The 23,334-nt window shown below is 38.4% G+C and overlaps 1 protein-coding gene across 2 annotated transcripts in view; it reads right to left on the minus strand.

Annotated features, from left to right (window-relative positions):
- Window positions 1-23,334, minus strand: part of CUNH1orf87 (chromosome unknown C1orf87 homolog) — a 70,795-nt gene that overhangs the window by 24,630 nt on the left and 22,831 nt on the right. For both annotated transcript variants that reach the window (XM_069987050.1, XM_069987049.1), the window contains 4 exons: window positions 22,420-22,683; window positions 20,322-20,443; window positions 17,354-17,519; window positions 10,330-10,427 (listed from right to left, as the gene is read on the minus strand). In XM_069987050.1, the coding sequence (XP_069843151.1) occupies window positions 10,330-10,427; window positions 17,354-17,519; window positions 20,322-20,443; window positions 22,420-22,683 (650 nt within the window). The remainder of the gene's footprint in view (window positions 1-10,329; window positions 10,428-17,353; window positions 17,520-20,321; window positions 20,444-22,419; window positions 22,684-23,334) is intronic.

Consider the following 23,334-nt stretch of genomic DNA (forward strand, 5'->3'; position numbering starts at 1 on the left):
AGATCATTTGGGTAAATGCCCAAAAGTGGGATTGCTGGGTCATAGGGGAGCTCTATGTGGAGTCTTTTGAGGAACCTCCATACTGCTTTCCAAAGTGGTTGAACAAGTTTACACTCCCACCAACAATGCAGTAAGGTTCCCTTCTGTCCACATCCCCTCCAGCATCTGTTACTATTAGAGTTCTTGATTATAGCCATTCTAACTGGGGTGAGGTGATATCTCAATGTTGTTTTGATTTGCATTCCTTTTATGGCTAGGGAGGTTGAGCATTTCTTCATGTGTCTATTGGCCATCCTTCTTTCCTCTTCAGAGAAGTTTCTCTTTAAGTCTTTAGCCCACTTATTTATTGGGCAGTTGTTTCTTTGAAGATTTATTGTTGGGGGATTTAATTTTTTGAGTTCCAGGTATATTTTAGATATGAGACTCTTGTCTGTTGTATGGCTAGTGAAGAATTTCTCCTAATATGTGGGTTTTCTATTAATCTTGCTAGCTATGTCCTTTGCCATGCAGAAGCTCTGCAATTTCATACAATTCTATTTGTCCAACCTTTCTTCGATTTTTTGTGTTTCTGGGTCTCTATTAAGAAAATTTTGGCCTGTACCAAGGAGACCTAGGGTTTCTCCTATTCCATCTTGTAATGTTTTGAGTGTGTGTGCTTTGACTCCGAGGTCTTTGATCCATTTGGAGTTAATCTGGTGCAGAGTGATATATAATGATCTAGCTTTAGTTTTCTACAAGTGATTAACCAATTTTGCCAGCATCATTTACTGAAGAGGCTGTCTTTCTTCCATTGTATTTTTTAAGCTCCCTTATCGAAGATTAGATGTCTATCGGTCTGTGGGTTCATTTCTGGGTTTTCAATTCTATTCCATTGGTCCTGAGGTCTGTTCTTGTGCCAGTACCAAGATGTTTTGATTACTATGGCTTTGTAGTAGAGTTTGAGCATCGTTCTTTCTGTTAAGGATCGCTTTTGCTATTCGGGGTCTTTTATTGTTCCATATGAATTTTTGGATTGCCTCTTCTATTTCCTTGAAGAATGAGGTTGGAATATTGATAGGTATCACATTGAATTTGTAGATAGCCTTGGGAAGTATTGCCATTTTCATGATGTTGATCCTTCCAATGCAGGAACATGGGAGGTCTGGCCACTTTCTAAGTTCTGTTTTGATTTCCTTTTTCAGGTTTTTAAAGTTTTCATCATAGAGGTCCTTCACTTCTTTGGTTAAGTTAATTCCTAGGTATTTTATTTTTTGTGGGGCTATTATAAGTGGAGTTGCTTTCTGATTTCAGCCAGGCTTTTCTCATTGTTGGCATACATAAAGCCATTGATTTTTGAGGGTTAATTTTATTCCCTGCTACTTTGCCAAAGTTAGAATCAGCTTGAGTAATTTGGGAGTGGAGTCCATGGGATTCTTTAAATACAAGATCATGTCATCTGCAAAGAGGGAGAGTTTTACTTCATCTTTCCCTATTTGGATCCCTTTTATGTTTGCATCTTGTCTTATTGCTGTAGGTAGGCATTCTAATACTAGATTGAAGAGAAGTGGAGAGAGTAGACATCCTTGTCTCATTCCTGAGTTCAGAGGAAATGGCTTTAGTTTTTCACCACTTAGTTTAATGCTGGCTGTAGGTTTGTATTAACAGCCTTTATTGTATTGAGGAATGTTCCCTGGATTCCCATTTTTTTCCAGAACTTTCATCATAAAGGGGTATTGGATGTTGTCAAATGCTTTTTCTGCATCTATTGAGATAACCATGTGGTTCTTGTCCTTGCTCCTGTTGATGTGATGAATTGTATTAATTGATTTGCTTTTCATCCCTGAAATGAATCCTGTTTGATCATGGTTTATGATTTTTTGGATGAATTCTTGAAGTCCATTGGCCAAAATTTTGTTGAGAAGTTTTACGTCAATGTTCATCAAAGAAATGGGTCTATATTTCTCTTTCTTTGATGAGTCCCTGCCTGGTTTTGGGATGAGGGTTATGATGGCTTCATAGAATGAGTTTGGTAGTGAACTTTCTCTTTCAATTTCATTGAAGAGTTGGAGGAGTATAGGTGTGAGCTCTGCTTTGAAGTCCTTGTAGAATTTAACTGTAAATCCATCTGGTCCTGGGCTTTTCTTAGATGGGAGGTCTCTTATTGCTGTTTCTATTTCAATGCTTGATATGAGCATGTTAAGATTGTTTAATTCATCTTGCTTTAGTTTTGGCAGGTCGAGATTTGCTAGGAAAAGGTCCATTTCTGCCAAGTCCTCAAACTTATTAACATAAAGGTTTGAGAAGTATTCTCTTATAATGTTCTGAATCTTGGTTATTTCTGTGGTGATACTTCTATTCTTATCTTGAGTTTATTTATTTGGGTGTGATCTCTTCTTTTCCTGATAAGATTTGCTAAGGGTCTGTCAATTTTGTTCATTTTTTCAAAGAACCAACTCTTTGTTTTGTTGATTCTTTCTATGGTGTTTTTGGATTCTAATTCGTTTAATTCTGATTTAATTTTAATCTTTCTGTCTACTGGTTTGGGGTTTATCTTGCTGCTCTTTTTCAAGGAGGTTGAGATGTCTCATTAAATTGTTGGTTTCAGATCTCTCCAATTTGTTGATGTAGGAACTCAGAGCTATAAACTTGCCTCGGAGTACTGCCTTTGCTGTGTCCCAGAGGAGCTGGTAATTTGTGTTCATTTTTGTTGAATATCATGAAAATTTGAATTTCCTTTCTAATCTCTTCCATGACCTATTGGTGATTCAAAAGTGTATTGTTCAGCCTCCATGTATTACAGGACTTTCTTTGGTGGCTTTTGGTGTTGAGTTCTAATTTTATTCTCTTGTGGTCTGAGAGAAAGCAAGGTATAATTTCAATGTTTCTTAATTTGGACAAGCTTGCTTTGTGACCTAAAATGTGGTCTATTTTAGAAAATGTTCCATGGGCTGCTGAGAAACCGTGCATTCTGATGCTGCTGAGTGAAATATTCAGTAGATGTCTGTTAAATCTAGTTGATCTATGGAGTTGTTTAGATCTGTGGTTTCTCTGTTGAGTTTTTGCTGTCTAGTGGGGAAAGTGGTGTGTTAAAGTTCCTAACAATTAATGTCTTTGGATCTATGTGGGATTTGACGGAAAGTAGTGTTTCTTGGATAAATATGGGTGCTCCGTTGTATGGTGAATAGATATTTAGAATTGTAATATCCTCCTGAAGGAGAGATCCCTTAATTAGTATGTAGGGACCTTCTTTATCACTAATCTCACTAATTTTAATTTGAAGTCTACTTTATCTGATATTAGGATTGCAACTCTTGCCTGTGTATGGGGGCCATTTGCTTGGTAGATTTTGTTCTAGCCTTTTACTTTCAAAAGTTGTTTGTATTTATGGGCAAGGTGACTCCTGAAGGCAGCAGATAGAAGGATCTTGCTTTTTAATCCAACTAGGCAGTCTATGTCACCTACTTGGAGAGTTAAGTCTGTTAATTATGAGAGGACTGAGAGGTATTTGGGAGTTTCTGCGATGTTTCCATCTTCTTGGGGGCTGCCGCAACTGGTTTCTTCCTATGGTTCTTGGATTCTCAGTTTGGGCGTGGTTTCTTGGCCTTTGTTGTGGTCTTGTTGGTTTTCTATGTGTAGGACATCTTTAAGTATCTTTGTAGGGCTGGTTTGGTGGAGATATGTTTCAATTTTTCTTTGCTATTGAAGGTTTTTATTTGACCTTCAGTTATGAAGGAGAGTTTAGCTGGGTACAGAATTCTTGGATGATAGTTATTTGTCTTTAAGGCATGGCATACATCATTCCATGCTCTTCTTGCTTTGTCTCTACTGAGAAATCTGAGGTGATTCTAATTGGTTTCCCTTTATAAGTGATTGATCTTTTCTCCTTGACAGCTTTAAGGATCTTTTCCTTTGTCTGAATTGATACTGTGTAGATTATAAAGTGACAGTGGGATGTCTTGTGCTGGTCTGGTCTATATGGAATTCTAAAAGCTTCTTGTATCTGAATAGGACTATCTTTTTGCATGTTTGGGAAGTTCTCTGCTAGGATCCTGTTAAACAAATTTCCTAGATCATTAACTTCTGTCTCTAGGTGCTCCTCTACACCCATTATCCTCAGATTAGGCCTTCCATCAGAAGACACCATCAGTGTCTTCCAAATGTTGAATAGATCTATCATATTTCTAGGACTTGTCTTGGATAGTTGTATGTTCTTTCTCTATAATATCTAGGCTGTCTTCAATCCCTGAGATTCCATCTTCTTCATGGTCTAACCCTCTGTCAAGACTTTCTACTTTGTTTTTTATTTCTTTTCCTTCTAATTGGCCAGCTTTGATGGCTTCAAATTCTTTGTTGGAGCTTTGTTTTAGATCTTGTATGAACTTCATTACTTCCTTAATTTGGTGTTCAGTGTTTATTCTAAAATCACTTAGTTGATTGGTTATGGTTTCCTTGGACTCCCCTTCCTTCTGTTGGGCTCCATTCAGCATTCCCTTTGTGGTCTCCCTGACTTCTTTCAGCTCTCTGTTTATGGATTCTATGAATGCCTGTATTGATCTTTGTCTATTCTCATCCTGCTCTCAAAATTCCTGTATTACTCTTTGATTAGCTTCCTTTCATTCACGCAATTCCTGTAGTTCTCTTTGACTGTTCTGAGCCTGCTCATGCAATTCCTTGATTTCTCTTTGCATGTTCTCAACCTGCTCATGCAATTCCTGTATCAATCTTTGAGTAGCTTCCTCACCCTCACGAGATTTCTGTATTGATCTTTGTTTTGCCTCCTTTCTCTCCCTATCAGGCTTACCCTGAGTCCTTTGCAGGTGTTCAATCTTTTCATTCACCATGTTTACCAAAAGTGTTTGTAGAGCTTTTTGGGGACTCTCCTCTGTATTATTCATTAACAGTTCTGTCCCCTGATTTATCATGAGTGGGAGTTGAGATACAGGAACTTGCCATTTTTCTTCTGTTTTTCTGGCTTATTCTGCCTATTTGGTATGAAAGTAACACCAATTTTTTGCTAGAACACTATTTTAAGGCAAGCATCAACCAAAGTCATGTATTTGCACAGTCAAAAGGCTGCAGATACAATCTAGTTCAACAGATACAATCTACTCAACATCAAACAACTATGGATTAATGGGCTAAGAACAGCAAGGAAGAATTTGGCAAACCAGAAATTATTAGGTTTAGGGAGAAATGTGGGGAAAAATAGGATTAGAGGGATGTGGAGAGGTAAAGGGAGAGTGAATTTAATCAAGTCCTAATCTCAGTGAGGGAAATGAATTTGATGGAATGATAGGAGAGAGATTAAAAAAGAGAAGAAAAAAAGAAAACAAATGGAAAAACAAAAATTCTTTAAAAATTATATAGGTATAAAGAGATAATACTGGTATTAAAGAATTAAAGTCTATCATGCAATTGTTTCTAACACATTTATAAGATTATTTCTTTGTTTGCTTTGTATGTCCCTCCCCCACAGTATGACCCCTGCTTTCACTGTATTTGATGTTGGTATAATTTGTAGAGGGGAAGAGGAAAAACAAATAGTTTAAATAGGGATACAGGTGGACCCATTGCAACAATGAGATGTACAAGTCGTTATGTCAAAAACAAACTTTCCATCTTTGGTGCGGGTGGGGGTAGGGAGAGCAGGGAGGATTGGGTGGGGAGACAGGGGGAGGATGGGAAGGGATGGGAAGGGGAAACAAAGGAGGAGGCTACAATGCTTGAAAAGAAATGTACTCATTATCTTGCCCATGTATTTGTAACCTCTCTGTACAGTATTTTCACAATAAAAAAATTAAAAAAAAAGAATTTAAGCCTAAGAGGTTGTGAATTGAGTAATAAATTTCTGGATTAAATGTGTACACAATAGGGGATAAGGTCTAATAATCGACAATGGGTCTATATCTGAGGATGAACAGGACAGCAATTAAGTCACACAAAAAGGAAAGTGGAAAAAAATGAAAAGAATGCAGAAAAGAAAAAAAAGCACCAAAAGGTCAATAGAGATAAAAAAAAAAAAAGCACACACACACATACACCTAAAATAAAAATTATAAGAGAAAAAAAGATCAATAGAAAACAATTTTTTTAAAAAATTAAAAATTATAAAAAGGCACAGAAAAGAGTTCTTTTTTTGGGCGGGGGGGGGGAGGAATGGAAGATCCTGTATCTTCCTTGTGTCCATAACAAGTCTCTTGATGGAGTCTCTGGTCTGTTTGTGGTGTTTGGTTTTCCTGTGGCTTGATTGGTTTCTTAAGTCAGTTTGTTTGAGCAGGCAGAAAAATGCTCTGCTTTAACCAGATCTTCCTCCCTGGCTAGTTCAGTGGGAGGGAAATCTGCATTGAGTATCACAAAAGAAGGAGATGGCTGTTTCCTCTAGTTTGGAGATGCTGTGATGAGGCTAGGTTCTGGGTTTGGGTTGAGGCCTTTCAGCAAATAGTAGCTTTTCCCTGAGGGGCTAGCTTCTGAGGCACTCACAGAGCCTAGCCTGGAGCCATTCTCAGTGTTTATATTTATTGAATTTCAATTGATTGTCTAGGCTGCTGTAGTTAGGTGCAGCCTCTGGCTCTGCTTATCCAGTGAAGAAAGTCACTCCTCCAGGGGTAGAGTGTGCTCTACCTGGGCTCGGTAATTTTCCTTGGGTGGAGCTGAGCCTGGCAGGTCAGGTTAGGTTCCTGAGAACTGCTAAATGACTCTTTTGTTTTCTTCCAAGGCCTGAGTTGGAGCTAGTTGCTCAGCTGGGCCTTTTTCAGTATCAAAGATGGAGATCTCTGGTGGGGATGGGCTGGGAGGGGTGGCCTTCCCTCTTCTGCTCCCTGAGAAGGAGTGAGGATGTCAGGGTTCTACTTATGCTGAAGTCTTGGTTCCTGGGTCGTCTCTGGTCTATGATCTGCAGGATGAAGATCCTGCAGATGCTTGTCAGTTCTTGCTGCTGTTGAGTAGAATCCATTTGCCCACTGCATCTGGCACCTTTGTCCCAGACTCTCTGTGTTGTAGGTGTGGCAGCTATGACCACTGCCACTGTTGCTGCCACCCCTGCAGCCACAGCTACCAGCAAGTGCTCAGATCTGTCTCTTTGCCTGGATTTTCCCTCTCTGGCCAAACTCTGTACCGTGATGGCACACTTTGTGGGGCTTGAACTCTGGGCCTGAGCACTGTCCCTCAGCTCTTCAGAGCTCAAGGTGAGCACTCTACCACTTAAGCCACAGCACCACTTCCGGTTTTCTGGTGGTTAATTGGAGATTAGAATTGCACAGACTATCCTGCCTGGGCTGGCTTTGAACCATGATCTTCAGATCTCAGGCTCCTGAGTAGCTAGGATTACAGTTGTGAGCCACCAGTGCCCAGCTTCATTTATTCCTTTATCCATTAATAGATGCACTCCATACTCCTTAATCCTGCTTATTGTTTTTATATTTGTCTTGTGACCATGTGATATGCCCTATGTTCTAACATGTATTGTTTCTCTTCCCAACTAGAATACAAACTTCATAGGCAAAGGGCTTTGTTTTATTCATATCTGTATTCACAGGGTCCAGAGTAGTGCTTAGTATATAGTAGGCTCTCAATAAAGGTTTGCTAAGCGAATGAATTAATGAATTCATGGAATATTTTCAGTACATTCATGTGTCAAACACTGGGCTGGATGATGGGTACGTAGAATGAGGAAAGAGTATGGTCTTTGCCAGTACTGTGGTGATCATCATTATGCAGATATCAAGTGAATAAGTCACACAAATAAATACATAATTGCAAGCAGTGCTGTTAGGAAATTAAAAAAAAAAAAACTAGGTGTTCTGAGCATGTTTGGCACAGGGAAAACCTGATTTTGAGAAGCTGGTTAGGGAATACCTCCTTAGTCTGACCATGAACTAGGGATAGAGAAGAACTCATATTTTGGCATCTCTGAGAGTATTTTGAGATTCCATTCTTGCCCTAATTTAGTTCTAGTACGTGCATATTCATTATAGTAGTATTTATTATGGCAGGCACATTTCTAGACATTTAAAATATAGCAGTGAGGGGCTGGGAAGGTGGCTCAGTGGTAAAGCGCTTGCCTTGCATGCATGAGGCCCTGGGTTCGATTCCTCGGCATCACATAAGCAAAAAGAAAAAATCCAGAAGTGGCGCTGTGGCTCAAGTGGTAGAGCGCTAGCCTTGAGCTGAAGAGCTGAGGGACAGCACCCAGGCCCAGAGTTCAGACCCCACGACCAGACCCCCCCCCCCCAAAAAAAAAAAAAACCAAAAAGATATAGCAGTGAACAAAGCAAAGATCTGGCCTGCTCTGTGTTATTTATTGTCTATTAGGGAGAGACATAGGACAATAAATGTAAGAGAGTAGCAAATTATATAATTTATTTTACAAGTATAGATGTGTATGGAAGAAGACAAAAAGAAAGCATATTAAAAGAGAGAAGAGACTACACAGGAAAATAGTAGGCTGCATTGACAGAGATATTTGAACTAAACCTTGGGGAAAGTAAGGAAGTTGGCGTGTGGATGTCTGTGGAAAGATCATTCCTGGTAGAGGAAACATGCAAAGGATGAGTGTTGAGGAGGAGGCATGACTGGTGGACTTGATATGAAAAGGTTCATAATGAGACTGAAACAAAATGGGCAAAAGGAAGTCCTAAATAGAGCCAGAAAAATAAGTAGGTAGCAAATTGTATAGAACTCATCATAAGGACTTTTTGTTCTTTCACCCTCACAGTGAAATCAGGTGTTATATTGAAATATTATAAGCAGATGATAATGTAAATTGTTTTGGGTTTTAAATAAATTCCTGGAGTTGCTGACGTGAGGATCGGCTAGAGAGAAGAGTAGAGTCAGGGTTAAGGGGCTGCTGTAACACTCTGGTATCTTGGCTGGAGTGTAGTTAATAAGTAAGACTAGAGGTAGTAAGACAAAATTCTGCTATGTCAGCATTTTATTTTACTTCATTTCAAAGTATTTTCCATTTTTTCTCCTGAGAATTCTTTGATCATTCATTATTTAGATGTATGTGTATGCCTAGATTATTTGGACACTTGCAAGATTAAAAAATCTTGATTTTGAATTTTCTGTGATCAGAGCAAATACAATCACCCTTTGGTTACCATTCCAAGAACTTCTAGCACACCAAAATCCATACATACTAAGTCCCTTATATACAATAGTATAGTATTTGCATATAACCTACATATGTCCTCTTTTGTATTATATTGCAAATAATTTCTAAACCATTTTTAATACCTAATGCAATGCAGATGCTACTTAATGGCTGTTCTACTGTAACTGCCCATTATTTAGAAACTAATAATAGGGAAAAACTCTATATGTGTTTAGTACAGATATAATTTTTACTTTGAGCATTTTTGATTCATGACTGTTGAATTCTTGGAGCTGGAATCAGTTTATACAGAGAGCTGACTGTGCTTTTATGATTTCAAATCTTCCAAATATACTGAAGTCAATACTCAGAACTGATAGCATAGTTCAAATTACATACATTGTTATTGATTTCTGTCTGTACATTCTATCCATTTCTGATGAGAAATATTGAATTCTTAAATTGTAATTGTGAATATATTCATTTTTATTTCTTTTAAATCATGGGGTTTTGCTTCATTGAATCTATGCTATCATAGGTCTAAACACTCAGAATTGTTAGATTCTCTTTATGAATTGACCTGGGTAATATTTCTTACTTTGGAATTTATTTTGTCTGATGTGAATGTAACTCTTCTGGCTTTCTTTAGAGAAAGCTTATAAGGTATGGCATGTTTTTCCCCATGTTTTTCCTTTTAGTTTGCCTATGTCTTTGTATTTAAAATGGGCTATTATAGATGGAATTCTGTTGTTCTTTTAAAAATAAAGTCTGAAAATCTCTGTCATTTAATTTCTGCCTTCAGTCCATTTATACTTAATGTAATTGTTGATATAGTTAGGGTTAAACCTACCATATTAATACTCATTTTTGCTTTGTTTCATCTATTTTTTTAAGTGAGCGTTTGTTTTGAGGATTGATTGTAGTTATGCTTCCATTTTATCTTCTTTGTTAGCATTTAACACATTATATTCCTAAAACACAATGACACTATTCTACCTATAGTATAAAAATTTCATCATAGTTCTGGGTGCTGGTGGCTCACACCTATAATCCCAGCTACTCAGAAGGCCGAGACCTAGAGGATCATGGTTCAAAGCCAGCTGGAGCAGAAAGTAGAGAGACCCTACTTCCAACTAATTAGTAAAAATTCAGGCTGATGGCATGGCTCAACTGGTACAGTGTCAGCTAAGCAAACAAACTGAGTGAGCTTGAGAATTTATACAAACCAAGATACAGTCAGAGAAAAAAAGTCAACTTACCTTATTTCCCCTTGATAACCCAAATCTTGGTAGTTAAGCAATGTTTCCAGAAGGTTCAATGTTATAAATAATCCATGCCTCCCACATATAGCTCTGACCTAAATATAAGGAAGGAGGGGAGCTTAATAGGATGAAGTTGATACTTTATTTTCCTTCCATAATTAGAGCTTTTATTAATTCAAAGAACTAATAATGTTCAGCTAGTTGGATATTTACCGATAGCAAATTTTTATTTGGCTGATACAGAGGTGTAGTTTGTTATTCAGAAGCAATTGGGCTTTCAATTGTTGATCTTATATTTTTTATCAGCCATGATACAAGCAGTAATGGCCTAGGAATTACCTATATTTTAATATAGGTAAACTGCAAAACATTTTTTATAGCATCTACTTCTATTTACAAAACAAGTGTGTTATATTCTCAAGGTTAATGTTATTATCTATACTTTATATATAAGTAAACAAAGGCATAGATTAAATATTTCCTTAATACCCTATAGTTAATAAATTATAGGATTTAGCATAAAAAGCAAATGTTCAATAAATATTTGTTGATCAAATGAATTAGCTGTCATTGCAGTTTCCCAAATACTTAATAAAAATTCTGGGTGACCCATTGTAACAATGAGATGTACAAGACACTATTTTGAAAACAAACTTTACAATGTGGGGGGTGAGGAGTTGGGGAGGTGGGGAGGGAAGGGATGGTAGGGGGAAAACAAAGGAGGAGGTAACAATGTTCAATAGGAAATGTACTTAATACCTTACTCATGTAACTGTAACCCCTCTGCACAGTATTTTTACAATTCAAAACATATTAAAAAAACTCTAGGTGTAGCTAACAAACCAGTTTAGTTCTCAGGGTGGTGGGTGGGTGATAACTTAGATTCAAATATGATACACTTTTAGGAATGTGATAGCATATGTTGTGTGTTTATAATAACAGAAAAAAGAATTTGGAATTGAACAGACTTTCTTTTGAACATCAGATCTACTGCTTTTGACATATGAAGTTACTTAAACCTTCCTGTTTCTAATTACTTCATTCATTAAATGAGACAAACACTTTCTAATACCCCAGATTTTATGAAGATCACATGGTAGAAATAAGTACTTAGAATAGTACCTGGATTTTACTATGCATTTCAATATTTTTTTAAAATGAAGAAAAAGGACAATAGGCTGGGTGCTGGTGGCTCATGCCTGTAATCCTAGCTACTTAGGAGGCTGAGATCTGAAGATTGCTGTTCGAAGCCTGCCCAGTCAGGAAAGTCTGTGAGACTCTTGTTTTTTGTTTTTTTGTTGTCAGTCTTGGGGCTTGAACTCTGGGCCTGGGTGCTGTCCCTCAGCTCTTCAGCTCAAGGTTAGCGCTCTACCGCTTGAGCTACAAGCCCACTTCTGGTTTCTGGTGGTTTATTGGAGGTAAGTGTTTCACGGAGTTTTCTGCCCAGGCTGTCTTTGAACCATGATCCTCAGATCTCAGCCTCCTGAGTAGCTAGGATTACAGGTGTGAGCCACCGGCTTTTGAGACTCATCTCCAATAAACCACCAGAAAACCAGAAGTGGCACTGTAGCTCAAGTGGTAGAGAGCTTGCCTTGAGCTGAAGAGCTGAGGGACAGCACCTAGGCCTAGAGTTCAAGTGCTATGACCAAAAAAAAAAAAAAAAAGAAAAAGAAAAAAGAAAAGGGGACAAAAGTAGAAGAAGAGGAAATGGGGAAGGGTGATGACAGAGCAATGACGTATGGCACAGTAAACAAGAAAGATAGGAAGGAGAAAAGGAGGAAGAAAGTACTTTAATTGAGGACCAATGATTAGATCAAAACTTGTCTACTAAATTGTGGTTTGGGTATGAAGCATGCCACCAAAAGGTTCATGTGTTAAAGGTTTGGTTGCAACCCAGGCAGGAAGTGATTGGATCATAAGAGTAATGGAGTAATCCATTTGTGAGTTTATAGTTGAATGGGATATAAGTACGTAAAGCCTAGTGGAAAGAATCATGTCACTGAGGTAGTCTTTGAAAGGTATATCTTGTCCCTAGGCTCTTCCTTAGGTGGTTCTCTGTGCACCCAGCCACCATGGTGTGAGCAGCTCATCAGTTTCCCATGAATCTCCCACTACCTTCATGTTTTTCCCCAGCGCGGGCCCACAGAGATGGAGCCAAACCACCATGGACAGAAACTTCTGAAACAGTGAGCCAAAATAAACCCTTTCTCTCTCGAATTGTTTTTCTCAGGTGTTTTGCAACCAAGACAAAAAGCTGCCTAACACATGAATAGGCCAAACTAAATTATGGCAGAAAGATTAATATAGTGAGTAGAGGTCTTTCGGTCATGATGTTTTGTCATGGTGTGTGTGGGGGTGTTATTGATGCTAGTGTGTGTCCCTTATTAAGTTGATTTCTTGGAGAAAATAAAGAGATCAGTATAAAGTGAGCCACTGGTGCCAGCCAAATTAATTTAAATACAAACACAAGTACTACTTTTGGGGTTATCACAGAGCCTGTTACTCTGTCCTAATTAGCCTAGGACCAGGTACCTGGTAAGCAGGGATAGCCTCTACACTCCTAGAGTCCATTGACATTAGTTAGCGTGGCCAACCCTAAGCTTGTTTTACTAGGAAACCACCAGAAAGGTTCTTGTCCACCCTTTCCTCTCATTCCCTCAGCCTCCTGGCTACCCACATGCTTCTGCATGCTTCCTCTTAGGAACTATGAGAGTCAAGGTTTGTTGGTCTTAGAACCTACATTTTGAAGTGATGTCAAGGACTGGGGTGTAGCTCAGGGGCAGAGCATTTGCTTAATATGTACAATGCCCTGGGTTTAAGCTCCAGTAAAAAACAAAATATCAAAACAAAACTAAACAAAAAGACTTTATGGAAGGAGAGACATCAAATCTAGATATAAACCTCATATATGTTATTGATTAGGTGTAGTGGAATTAAATCAGAGTCATTTATAAAAAGAAAATCGAACATTGTTTTGGAAAACAAAAAAGATGGAGATAACCAGAAGCATAAGGAGATGGGAAAATTTTAGGCAGAGGAAAGTCAAGTATGAAGAATGAGAGAAAAAGACCAGGGTGCTATTTAGAATGGAATGCATTTTACTTTAAGTACTCTTCTTTTTTAGACCCTTTTATTACTGGGCAGAAATTTTCTGTGACTTGTTGAGCTTCTTTACAACACAGTTGTTTACCCAGGGCTGAGATTGTATTTCTTGTGTTATCACCATTGCTTACCAGAATCATGGAAATGAAGGACCCACAATTAAATACATAAAGGAATGAGGTAATACATAAACGAGTTGGCATCAATAGACAGTGAAGTATGTTTGGGTTCAGGTTGGCAAAAAAGAGAGGTAGAAAATGGCCACATTATGTCATTGTAATCTATGGACAAGAATTGAATTATCCACAGGCATACAACATATTGGTTTGTTTTATATAAAGATGTTGTTCTAAAAATAGATCATTTATTTCTAGCAACACTGAGTTTGCTCTAGGCTAAAATGAATAACAAATTAGAAACAGTATATTGGGGTACCTAGAAGCAGACCGATTGATAGGTACTAATCATTGACTAGGAGCCACCAAATCATCTACCCAGAAATCCTAGCAGTTTTGTGTGATTCTATGTCCTCCTGTCTCTGAGAATGGCCGTAGAACAACAATGGCAAAGGTAATAGTTGGAAGCCAAAATCAGTCCATCTAATTCAGGGTCCACATTCCATTAGTTACCACAATCTACTTTTCTCTTTCCTTAATGTTATTGTCTTGACTCAAGCTCTGTATTTCCTATGGAATTACTGAAATGGCCTTCTAAAAAGTTTTCTCTGCCTTTAGTTTTGTCTACCTCTAAGCTGTTCTTCAAATTCTATTAGAATGTTCCTTTTCAAAAACTCAAATAGGACTGTACAATTCACTTGGGTAATATGCTTCAATGATTGCTTTTGCCCTTCAAAATAAAATCTGTACTTTTTAGAAAGATCCTTCATATACTGGCTTGTGTCCTTATCTTAAGCAGCAAAGGTCAGATAAGATGATGTTAGGCAAAATGAACCCCAAGATAAGGACTCACATGTTTTTTTTCTTGCTATTGTTTCTAACATATTTATAAGATGATTTCATTGTTGCTTTGTATGTCCCTCCCCCATGGTATAACCCCTGCTTTCACTGTATTTGATGTCAGTATAATTTGTGGAGGGGAAGGGAAAAAACAAATTGTTTAAATAGGGATACAGGTGGACCCATTGCAACAATGAGATGTACGTCGAAAAATGAACTTTACAACTTTGGGGGGAGGATGGGGGGAGGAGATGGTATGGGAAGGGGAAACAAAGGAGGAGGCAACAATGCTTGATAAGAAATGTACTCATTATCTTGCCCATGTAATTGTAACCGTTTTAACCCTTCTATATGGTATTTTCACAATAAAAAAAAGAAAGTGTTGGTGTATAGATGTGTGTGTGTGTGTGTGTGTGTGTGTGTGTTTGTGTGTGTGTGTGTGTGTGTGTGTGTGTGTGTGTGTGTGTTTCTGGGGAGAGAGTGCTCAGCTTTTAAGGAATAATCACAAAAATCCATGATTCTCTCTCCTGAGCTTCAAGCAGGGGAGATGTAGTAAGGACTATTGGTTCCCCTCCCCAAACAATGCAGCTTTCCTCATTCTTCTCTTAAATCCTGTGTCTAGGAGTGAGGAAGTTGAGGCGTGACTGTTGCTGCTTCCTGTATCCAAAGTTCCTTAGGTCGCAATTTGCCTCACATTCTAGGGAAACAAAATTCTATTTCACATGCCTCTTAGAACTGTTTCATACTGCGAGTAAGTTCCAGATGTCTTAAGAGACACCAGATGCCCCAAGAAAGTCAGAGCAGCTTTAAGGCAAATGTGTCTCATTCCTTGGATCTCTAAACATAAAGGTTAAGTTTTCAGGGACAGCTGTGGAGGAAGAAGCCTGGAGGTCTGAAGGATAGCCAGTGCTCAATGTGTCATCACTCAGTGGTGGCAAAAATCCTCCTTCCCTGGGCTATTTGTGAAGTGAGCCTCTCAATGAACTGATTTAAACATATATGTGCAGAAAAGGAAATTGCGTTCCTGTAGGGTCTTGTACATGGAGAGGCATACTCTGTACTTTCCCATATTTGTCTTGTTTAACCTTCACAGTAGATATAAGTGGTAGCTATTTGGAATCTAGATTTTTCCTGGTGAAAAATTTGAGGTTCAATGAGATCACATAAATGTATTTTAATTTTCAAGTTGTTCATGTTCTACCGATTTGAAAACTTTCAGGCTTCACCTATGATATTTTATGTTTTCTAATCTAACAACAAATTGCTGCTTCTTGGCTTATTTCTTTCTTTCTTTCTTTTTTTTTTTTTTGGATCCGGTCGTGGGACCTGAACTCTGGGCCTGGGCACTGTCCCTCAGCTCTTCAGCTCAAGGCTAGCACTCTACCACTTGAGCCACAGCACCACTTCCGGCTTTTTTCTTTTTGCTTATGTGGTGCTGAGGAATCGAACCCAGGGTCTCGAGCATGCAAGGCAAGTGCTCTACCACTGAGCCACCTTCCCAGCCCTTCTTGGTTTATTTCTGCAGTCTTCTTATGAGCATAGCAAAGGCCACTTATGATGTGATCAATCTCCTGCAGTATTCTGTCTCAACTACAACATGCTTGGGTATGTAATACACATACAAACTTACATACATGTTCATATATTCCAAAAGCCTGTCAGAATATATGAACACTAACATATAGGTGAAAGATGCTTTGTTTTAGAATAAGAACCTGTGTTTAGTACATTGTAGCCTGGATTTCTAATAGATAATACCATTTGAAAAAATTCCTGACTCTTTCAATGCTAATCCCTGTACATCTAAAATGAAAGGTATGTTCCAATGTTTCTGGTGGAAACTTTTTTTTCCCCTTGTACTTCCCAACTCTGTCTAATTCTCTAGCATTCTAACTCTATAGATTAGACTCAGGGGAAATGTTCTGACTACTTCTCGCTAATGGAATTCGAATCCTGGCTCTTATTTTCCGGAAATATTCTGTACTTTGACACTGCCACTTGTTTCCTGTAGCCCTTAGGTGATTTAACTGACCTTGCTAAGCTTAAGTTCTATTTCATTTATTAAGTCAGTATAACAATATTTACCAGGATTTCACTATGATTTGTAAGAAATTAACTTTGTTTACATGAGAGCATGTAAACAAAGCACTTAGCATATGGTAAGAACTCAATGGAGTCATAGTTAGAAAGTGTTATCAACCCAGTTCTAATAATAATGGTGATTGTAATTTCACCTGTATATAAAGTAGCCTCATGGTTGGGTTTTATTTGGCTGCAGAATCTATAAATTAATATGGCTGTGGATCTTTGTCTACAAACCATATCCACACTGTTAATTAATGCTTCAAAACAGCATGCTACCCTCTATCAGCAATAAATTACATCAGTCTCTAAAATATGGTATTCCTAAGGAAGGAGACACCACATGCTGATCTTGCTGGAAGCTGGGAAAGGATTGAGAAATGAATTTGGCCATAAAATACTTGTTATTCATTGTGAAATATTCTTTGGATACTATCAACATTTTCTTTTTCTTTTACTTTTACTTTTTTTGATCAGTCCTGGAGCTTGAACTCAGGGCCTGGACATTGTCCCTGAGCTTCTTTTGCTCAAGGCTAGCACTCTACCACCTGAGCCACGGAGCCACTTCCAGCTTTTTCTTTTTATGTGGTACTGAGGACTAGAACCCAGGGCTTCATGCATGCTAGGCGAGCACTCTACCACTGAGCCACCTTCCCAGCCCCAACATTTTCTAGTATTAACATCAGAAAGTAGCCCAATGTAAGTAATTCCTGGGCCAATTCTGCACATTTCATAATCCCTTATCTGTCTTATTTTTCTCTCAAGTACAGAATGGAATCCACCAGCAGAATACAGATGAGAACTGTATCTTACTATTATAGACTATAAGTTCTGAAGTAGCCTTTGGTAGCTGAAAAAAATCTGAACTCTAATGTTGTTACCTTGGGTAGAGGGAGGCAGCCAGAGAATGAGTGATCTTCTTTTCGAAAACTCAGGTTGAGGTTTGTGATGTTAGGTCTGCCATTGGCTACCTTTAATGCCATCTTCAAAATCTCCAGCAGGCTCTTGTTTATTTCAGACTGCAAGCTGGAGCCTTGAGGTAAGGCGCTGATGGGAGGGACACAGGGAAAGACAGATGATTACAAGATGCTCCCCTCTGAGCGAAGGTATGCAGCTCCCATGCTGTATCTCAACTCTGCTGTCTATTGGGGATTCCCAAGATTCTACCTCCTGACACCTTCTAAGTCTCAGTGACCTGCACATGTGACTGTATGTGGAGATTTCACATGTCTTCCACTAAAGTGAGCTCTTCAGTCTCTTCTCAGGAGGTGCCAGCCAATGTGACTGCACATAGACTAGACTTCTTAATCCATCTCCCTAGTTCTTCTTTCCCAGTTGAGATAACAACAACAAAGCAGTGATTAAACCAGCTTACCTACTTAATATTACTATTCCCAAACACAAGTAATTAGCAGCAGCAAATCAGATGTTCAAGGTATTCATTGTCAAAAGCCAAGACAATCCTAACAAAGATCTGCCAGCTCCCCCAATCTAAGGAACTTACCCAGGAGGAAATCTGAACTAGGGGACATCTTGTATTGTCTTTGACTCTACTTTTTATCTCTGGTAAACCCAGAAATATTTTGAGACTAGGTACAGCCTGGTATGCAAATAATAATATAATATGCTCTGTTATTTACATAAAGCCATCATTCTGAGCACATCAGAGAAAGTGAAGTATTATACAGACCAGGGTATTTATAGAAATGAAGCCAGGCTCTTTGTTAATCAATGTGCCAGTCAGGAAAATGCACTCCCTCTGCTTTGTCAGAAGAGCCGTGAGTGAGGTTGCTCAGATGTGCTCCTGCAACAGGCTTTCAAGTAACTTGCCAGCTGCAGTAAATGGATTCCACATATGCATGTCCACTCAGCACTCAGTGTACCAAGCCAGGGACAAAGCTGATGACTTCCTATCCCCAGGAACTCACAAGAAAAGAGAGAAGAAAAAAATTCTCATTCAAATCTAGAACACAGGTATCCGATTGACAGAGTTTGAGACATGTGTCCTTGCAACAAAGAGAGACTAGCAACAGGCAACCTTCCCTTCTACAAGAGTGAGACAGTCTCACTAGCTGGGAAACTTCTTGAGCAAGGAGAGGATATTGAAGCCTCTAGCTAAACATAATGTATGAGCATAATATCTATTCAGGTGTCTCCATAATCAAGTCACATAAACTCTTTAAACAAGGGAAGATGGCAATTATAGTTAACAAATATTTATTGAGCATCTCATATTAAAATGTAAGTATATAATATGTATATATATATATATCAGTATACATTATATATATATATATATATATATATATATATATATATATATACTAATATTTCCAGGGCTTGTTGATCCTGCTAGAACAGTTTCTATACTTGACTGCATATCTATATGGAAATATCATTTCCTTTGTATTATGAGCCTTTGAAGAAGAGACTTGGCCTTGCCAACCTTGGAATTTATTGTGCCCAGAAGAGTGAGCCTTACAATCAGTTGCTGTTCAGTGAGTCTGCAGTCAAATGAAGGATCAGTGTCAAAGAGGAAACCTGTGGAAAGGAATCAGCTCTAACACCTGGCTCAGAGCATCTGTCCAAGAAAGTCTAATCTTTGTCCTAGAATAAAGCAATTAACTCCAGTGCTATAGCTCTTAATCATTACATCATATCATTCATGATTAAGAAGTCAGGAAGAATAGTTTAAAAATCATAAAGAGGTGTGTATAGTATTTACTATGTACTGCTCTTTCTGGGTATTTATTAACTCAGTCATTCCTACAAATCAATGAAGTAAGTCTTTCATATTTCCACTCCCCAGCTGGAGAATAGAATCAATGACAGGATAAGTATATGACAAGGACACACAGACATTGAGAGGCAGAGACAGAAGTCGAATTCAGTTTTCTGGCAATGATACTATTGCTTCACACCACTGCATTTGTCACTGTTCTCAGAGAATGTGGAGAGTATCATAGTTTATTGTGATTCATCTCTAATGATATTTCTCACATCCTATTTTTATTTGCATCCATTTAGTTCCCTTAAGATCATATAAAGGGATTTTAAAATTCCTGTACCTCAAACATTTTGCTCATAACTATAATCCAGGATCTGTACTTACTGACTGAATCTATTTCAGGAATCACACTTTATAGATGAGCCTTGCATCTACATACAATCATTTCTCATCTCATAATGAGGTTTTTCATTTTCACACAGTCACCTCATAAAGACACACATGTTTGGTGTTAAGAAACACATGCACATTTGCAACTGCTACAAATAACTCTCTGTGCTGTCCTGCATATGAGAGAGATTGTGTAAGAGAGACAGAGAGACAGAGAGACAAGGAGAGAGGAAAAATGAGCCATGTGTACAAGCCAACTGTTGGTGAAGACAAAGTGATTCTCCATTGGCTAAGATGTTAGAATGGATGCCTACAAGATCCTGCTAGCCCTAGAAGTATAGTGCAATAGAATAAATCTTGTGTCCCTCCAAATTTCAAATGTTGCAACTTTATTCTCCATACAATGGTTGATAGGAGGTAAGATCTTTGCAAGCTAATTAGGTCACGAGGATAGGCCCTCATGAATGAAATTACTGAGTGCCCTTATAAGGAGAGGCCAGAGAGCACTCATCAATTTACACCATGTGAGGATACATAAAACACTCATTCGATCCTCACTAAGTACTCAAAAATAATTAAAACCTACTGGGACTTTGTTCTTGGACTTTCAGCCTTCAGAACTATGATAGATAAACATCTGTTCTTGATAAGCCAGCCAGTCTCAAGTAATTTATTACAGCAGCCTGAACTAAGTCATGTAGGAGTACTATGCCTATTCAAAGGGAGAATACCTTTGGGCATGATTACTATGACTCTGAGTTTTCTTCAGGTTGCTGTCCACAAATGTTTCATTTTGCTGTGTGTCATCTGAAATTGCATCATTTAAAAACCATAGTAGTTTTTCATAATTTACCTGAAAATTAAATATAAAATAGAAACATCATCATTTAATTTACTTTGAAGAGAAAGAGATCTAAGGAAATAAAATTTATTTGGAATTTTTTTACCACTAGAAATTTTAAAAGTCAATCAAAAATATAGGATTATAACTATTGGGACTTTTTTTTAACCATGACTTTTTATTTTTATCCCTTCTGGGCATAAAGTTGTACTTCCTGGTTGTCTGGGGCTTGGGTAAGGCCACGTGACCAGTTCTGGCCAATCAGTTGTGAGCAAAAGGGACAGGTGCCACTTTTGAGTTGAGGCTCAAACTATTGGCTGGAGATTTTTATAGCACTCTTTTTCCTCTCTGCCACCAGGTCCAAAAGTATCCCCCAGTGGCTGTTTCATAAGCCAATATAATAACTTTACCTAAAAGGGTCTGTGGCTGATTTAATGGAAACCCTACTGAAAACTGTGTTATTTTTGATCACCACAGAATGTGTCCTCTTGTCAGTTTCCCTCTCCCTTCTCTCCTTCTTTCTCTGTGTCCCTTCCTTCTCCTACCTCTTACATGTTCATTATATATGCTTATATTTAGATACATTTTGCAGAAGTTCTGGTGGGTGGAAAAATTCAGGGTAATGAAGGTATGAAAGTGAAATAAGGGTGCTAACATCTCTGATATACACAAGGCCTCATGCCAGAGGGTCAGATGGAACTAAGCATTGACATCGGTTGCCATTTTACCGCTAAGAACTCCTCATAAGTACGCAACACATTTCATTTATTCTATTATGGCAGGTTGGAAAAGAAAATTTATTTAAGTACCTACTAAATGCCAGACATAGGATCAATAGTTTGCATTTACCATGTCACTAAACCCTGAGCTGATATGAGATTGGTGTCAAGCTAGGGTTCTAGATAAGATCACTTAGATATTAGGAACATTAAAAGCAAAGTGAGCACCATGTCTATGAGCTAATGATTATGGAATTAGAGAGTCCAGGCCTTCCTTTGGGATAATTTTTCTCTCTGTAGCCATGCTATTAATACACTCTGGCTAATGATTTGTTCACTGGTATTTTTACCTATGTTAGGGTATCTTCCTGTGGTTCTGAGAACTTAGATCATACTATATTCAGCTTGGTGCCAAAGATGTGCATTATGGCTTTGTTTTAAAGAAATTATGTCTCAAGCCCAAGTCTGCCATTAATTTGCTGGGTGACCTTGACAGCCACCAGGTCTCACTTTCTTAATCTGTAAAATGGTAGTGATAAATCATGTTTCAAAGATACTTCTCATGTCTAAGAAACTGGTACATCCTATTGGAGATCTTAGTTAAGCCCTCTACTCTTCCCATGGACCCCCACACTAATGCAGCTCCTGAGTGAATTTAAGTAGACACATCATGTTAAATCTGCTTCCATCTTTACAATGTTAAGGGAAGACAAAGTTGAGATAGGAAAGTCCTTTAAAAAGAAATTTACTAGAATGTTAGTGAGTGGCACATACTTTAGAATCCCAGCTGCTTGAAGGTAGAGATTGGGAGGGTGGTGGTTTGAAGCTATTGTGGTGGAAAAAAACACTTAGCAAGACCTTATCTCAACAAAAAAGCTGGACACAGTGTTGCATGCCTGACCATGTGGAAGGTATAAATAAGAAGATCATGGTCCAGCTGGCCTAGGTTAAAATTGTGAAACTCCAGCTGAAAAATAACTAAAGCAAAAGAGGACAGAAGGTATGGTTCAAATGGTAGCAAGTATAAGGTCATGAGGTTAGGCCCAACAACCTGCAGTATCACCAGAAACAGAATGTATAAAAAGGAAGTTAAACAGAGCTAAAAGCCTTAAGTGTATTTTCTGTTGCATTCTATTCTGACTAGAAATGTCTATGTATGAGTAGGAGTCAAGGTCATGTTCAAGAAAGAAACTTTAATTCCAGTAACATGGTGCGTAAGAAAAGAAAAGACAAAAGGAGTCCAAACTTATAATAGCAAGATGGCCATACCATTTCAGGAGAACCTCTCTTCGAGAATCGCTGGAAAAGGAGCTTGATTGTAGGTATTGGCAGAGGAACTTGGTGCTTTATAAGGAGGTAGCTCAGCTGAGACTGGAGGAGAAATCCTGAGGAGATGGGGTCCAAGGTCTTCAGTTCTTTCCAAAGGCCGTGTAACATGCTAGAGTTCAAGGAGTTTGACTTGAGCTCTCTTCTGATCAGGGAAAGGAGAAAAGCATCTTCTCTTTGCATTCCATTTGGCCTCTGGCCAATTTCCTAACAAAACCATGTGGGAAAAATGAACAGGGCTTTGAGACAAAATAATGAAAGGCCCAAGCAAGGAAACAGAAGCCACTGAGGCTGAAATTGGGGCAAGGTGGTAGCACTTGGGGGTGAACATCAACCTGGGTGATTGATTTCAAGTTCAATTTGCCTCAGATATGTTCCATAAAGAAAGGAAGGAAATCTTTTCAGAGTACACACACACACACACACACACACACACACACACACACACACACACACACACACACACACACACACACACACACACACACACACACACACACACACACACATCCCCCATCTATTGATCTTACAGAATAACATCTTTGATTATACAAGAATTCAGAGGATCAAATCTTAGAGACTCACTAGATTGGGGAGTTTAGTACTGGACAATGTAGAAAAAGGATGAAATCCAGATTCTGAATTTAGTGGGAGTGCTATGACCCTTCTGGAAAACTTTGGAAAGAAGACATGGAAGCCCACTGTCAGTGGCTCATGTCTATAATGCTAGCTGAAGAAGAGGTTGAGGACTGAAAATGGAAGGAGGAAGCTAGTGCAATCACAAAAATATATGAGGCTCTTACTTCCAATTAACCAGCAGAATGTTAAGACTGAAGGCCTGAGTCTAATCAGTCATGA

This window comes from Dipodomys merriami, unplaced genomic scaffold (assembly GCF_024711535.1).
Source record: "Dipodomys merriami isolate MVZ:Mamm:240054 unplaced genomic scaffold, mDipMer1.0.p SCAF_34, whole genome shotgun sequence".
NCBI lineage: Eukaryota > Metazoa > Chordata > Mammalia > Rodentia > Heteromyidae > Dipodomys > Dipodomys merriami.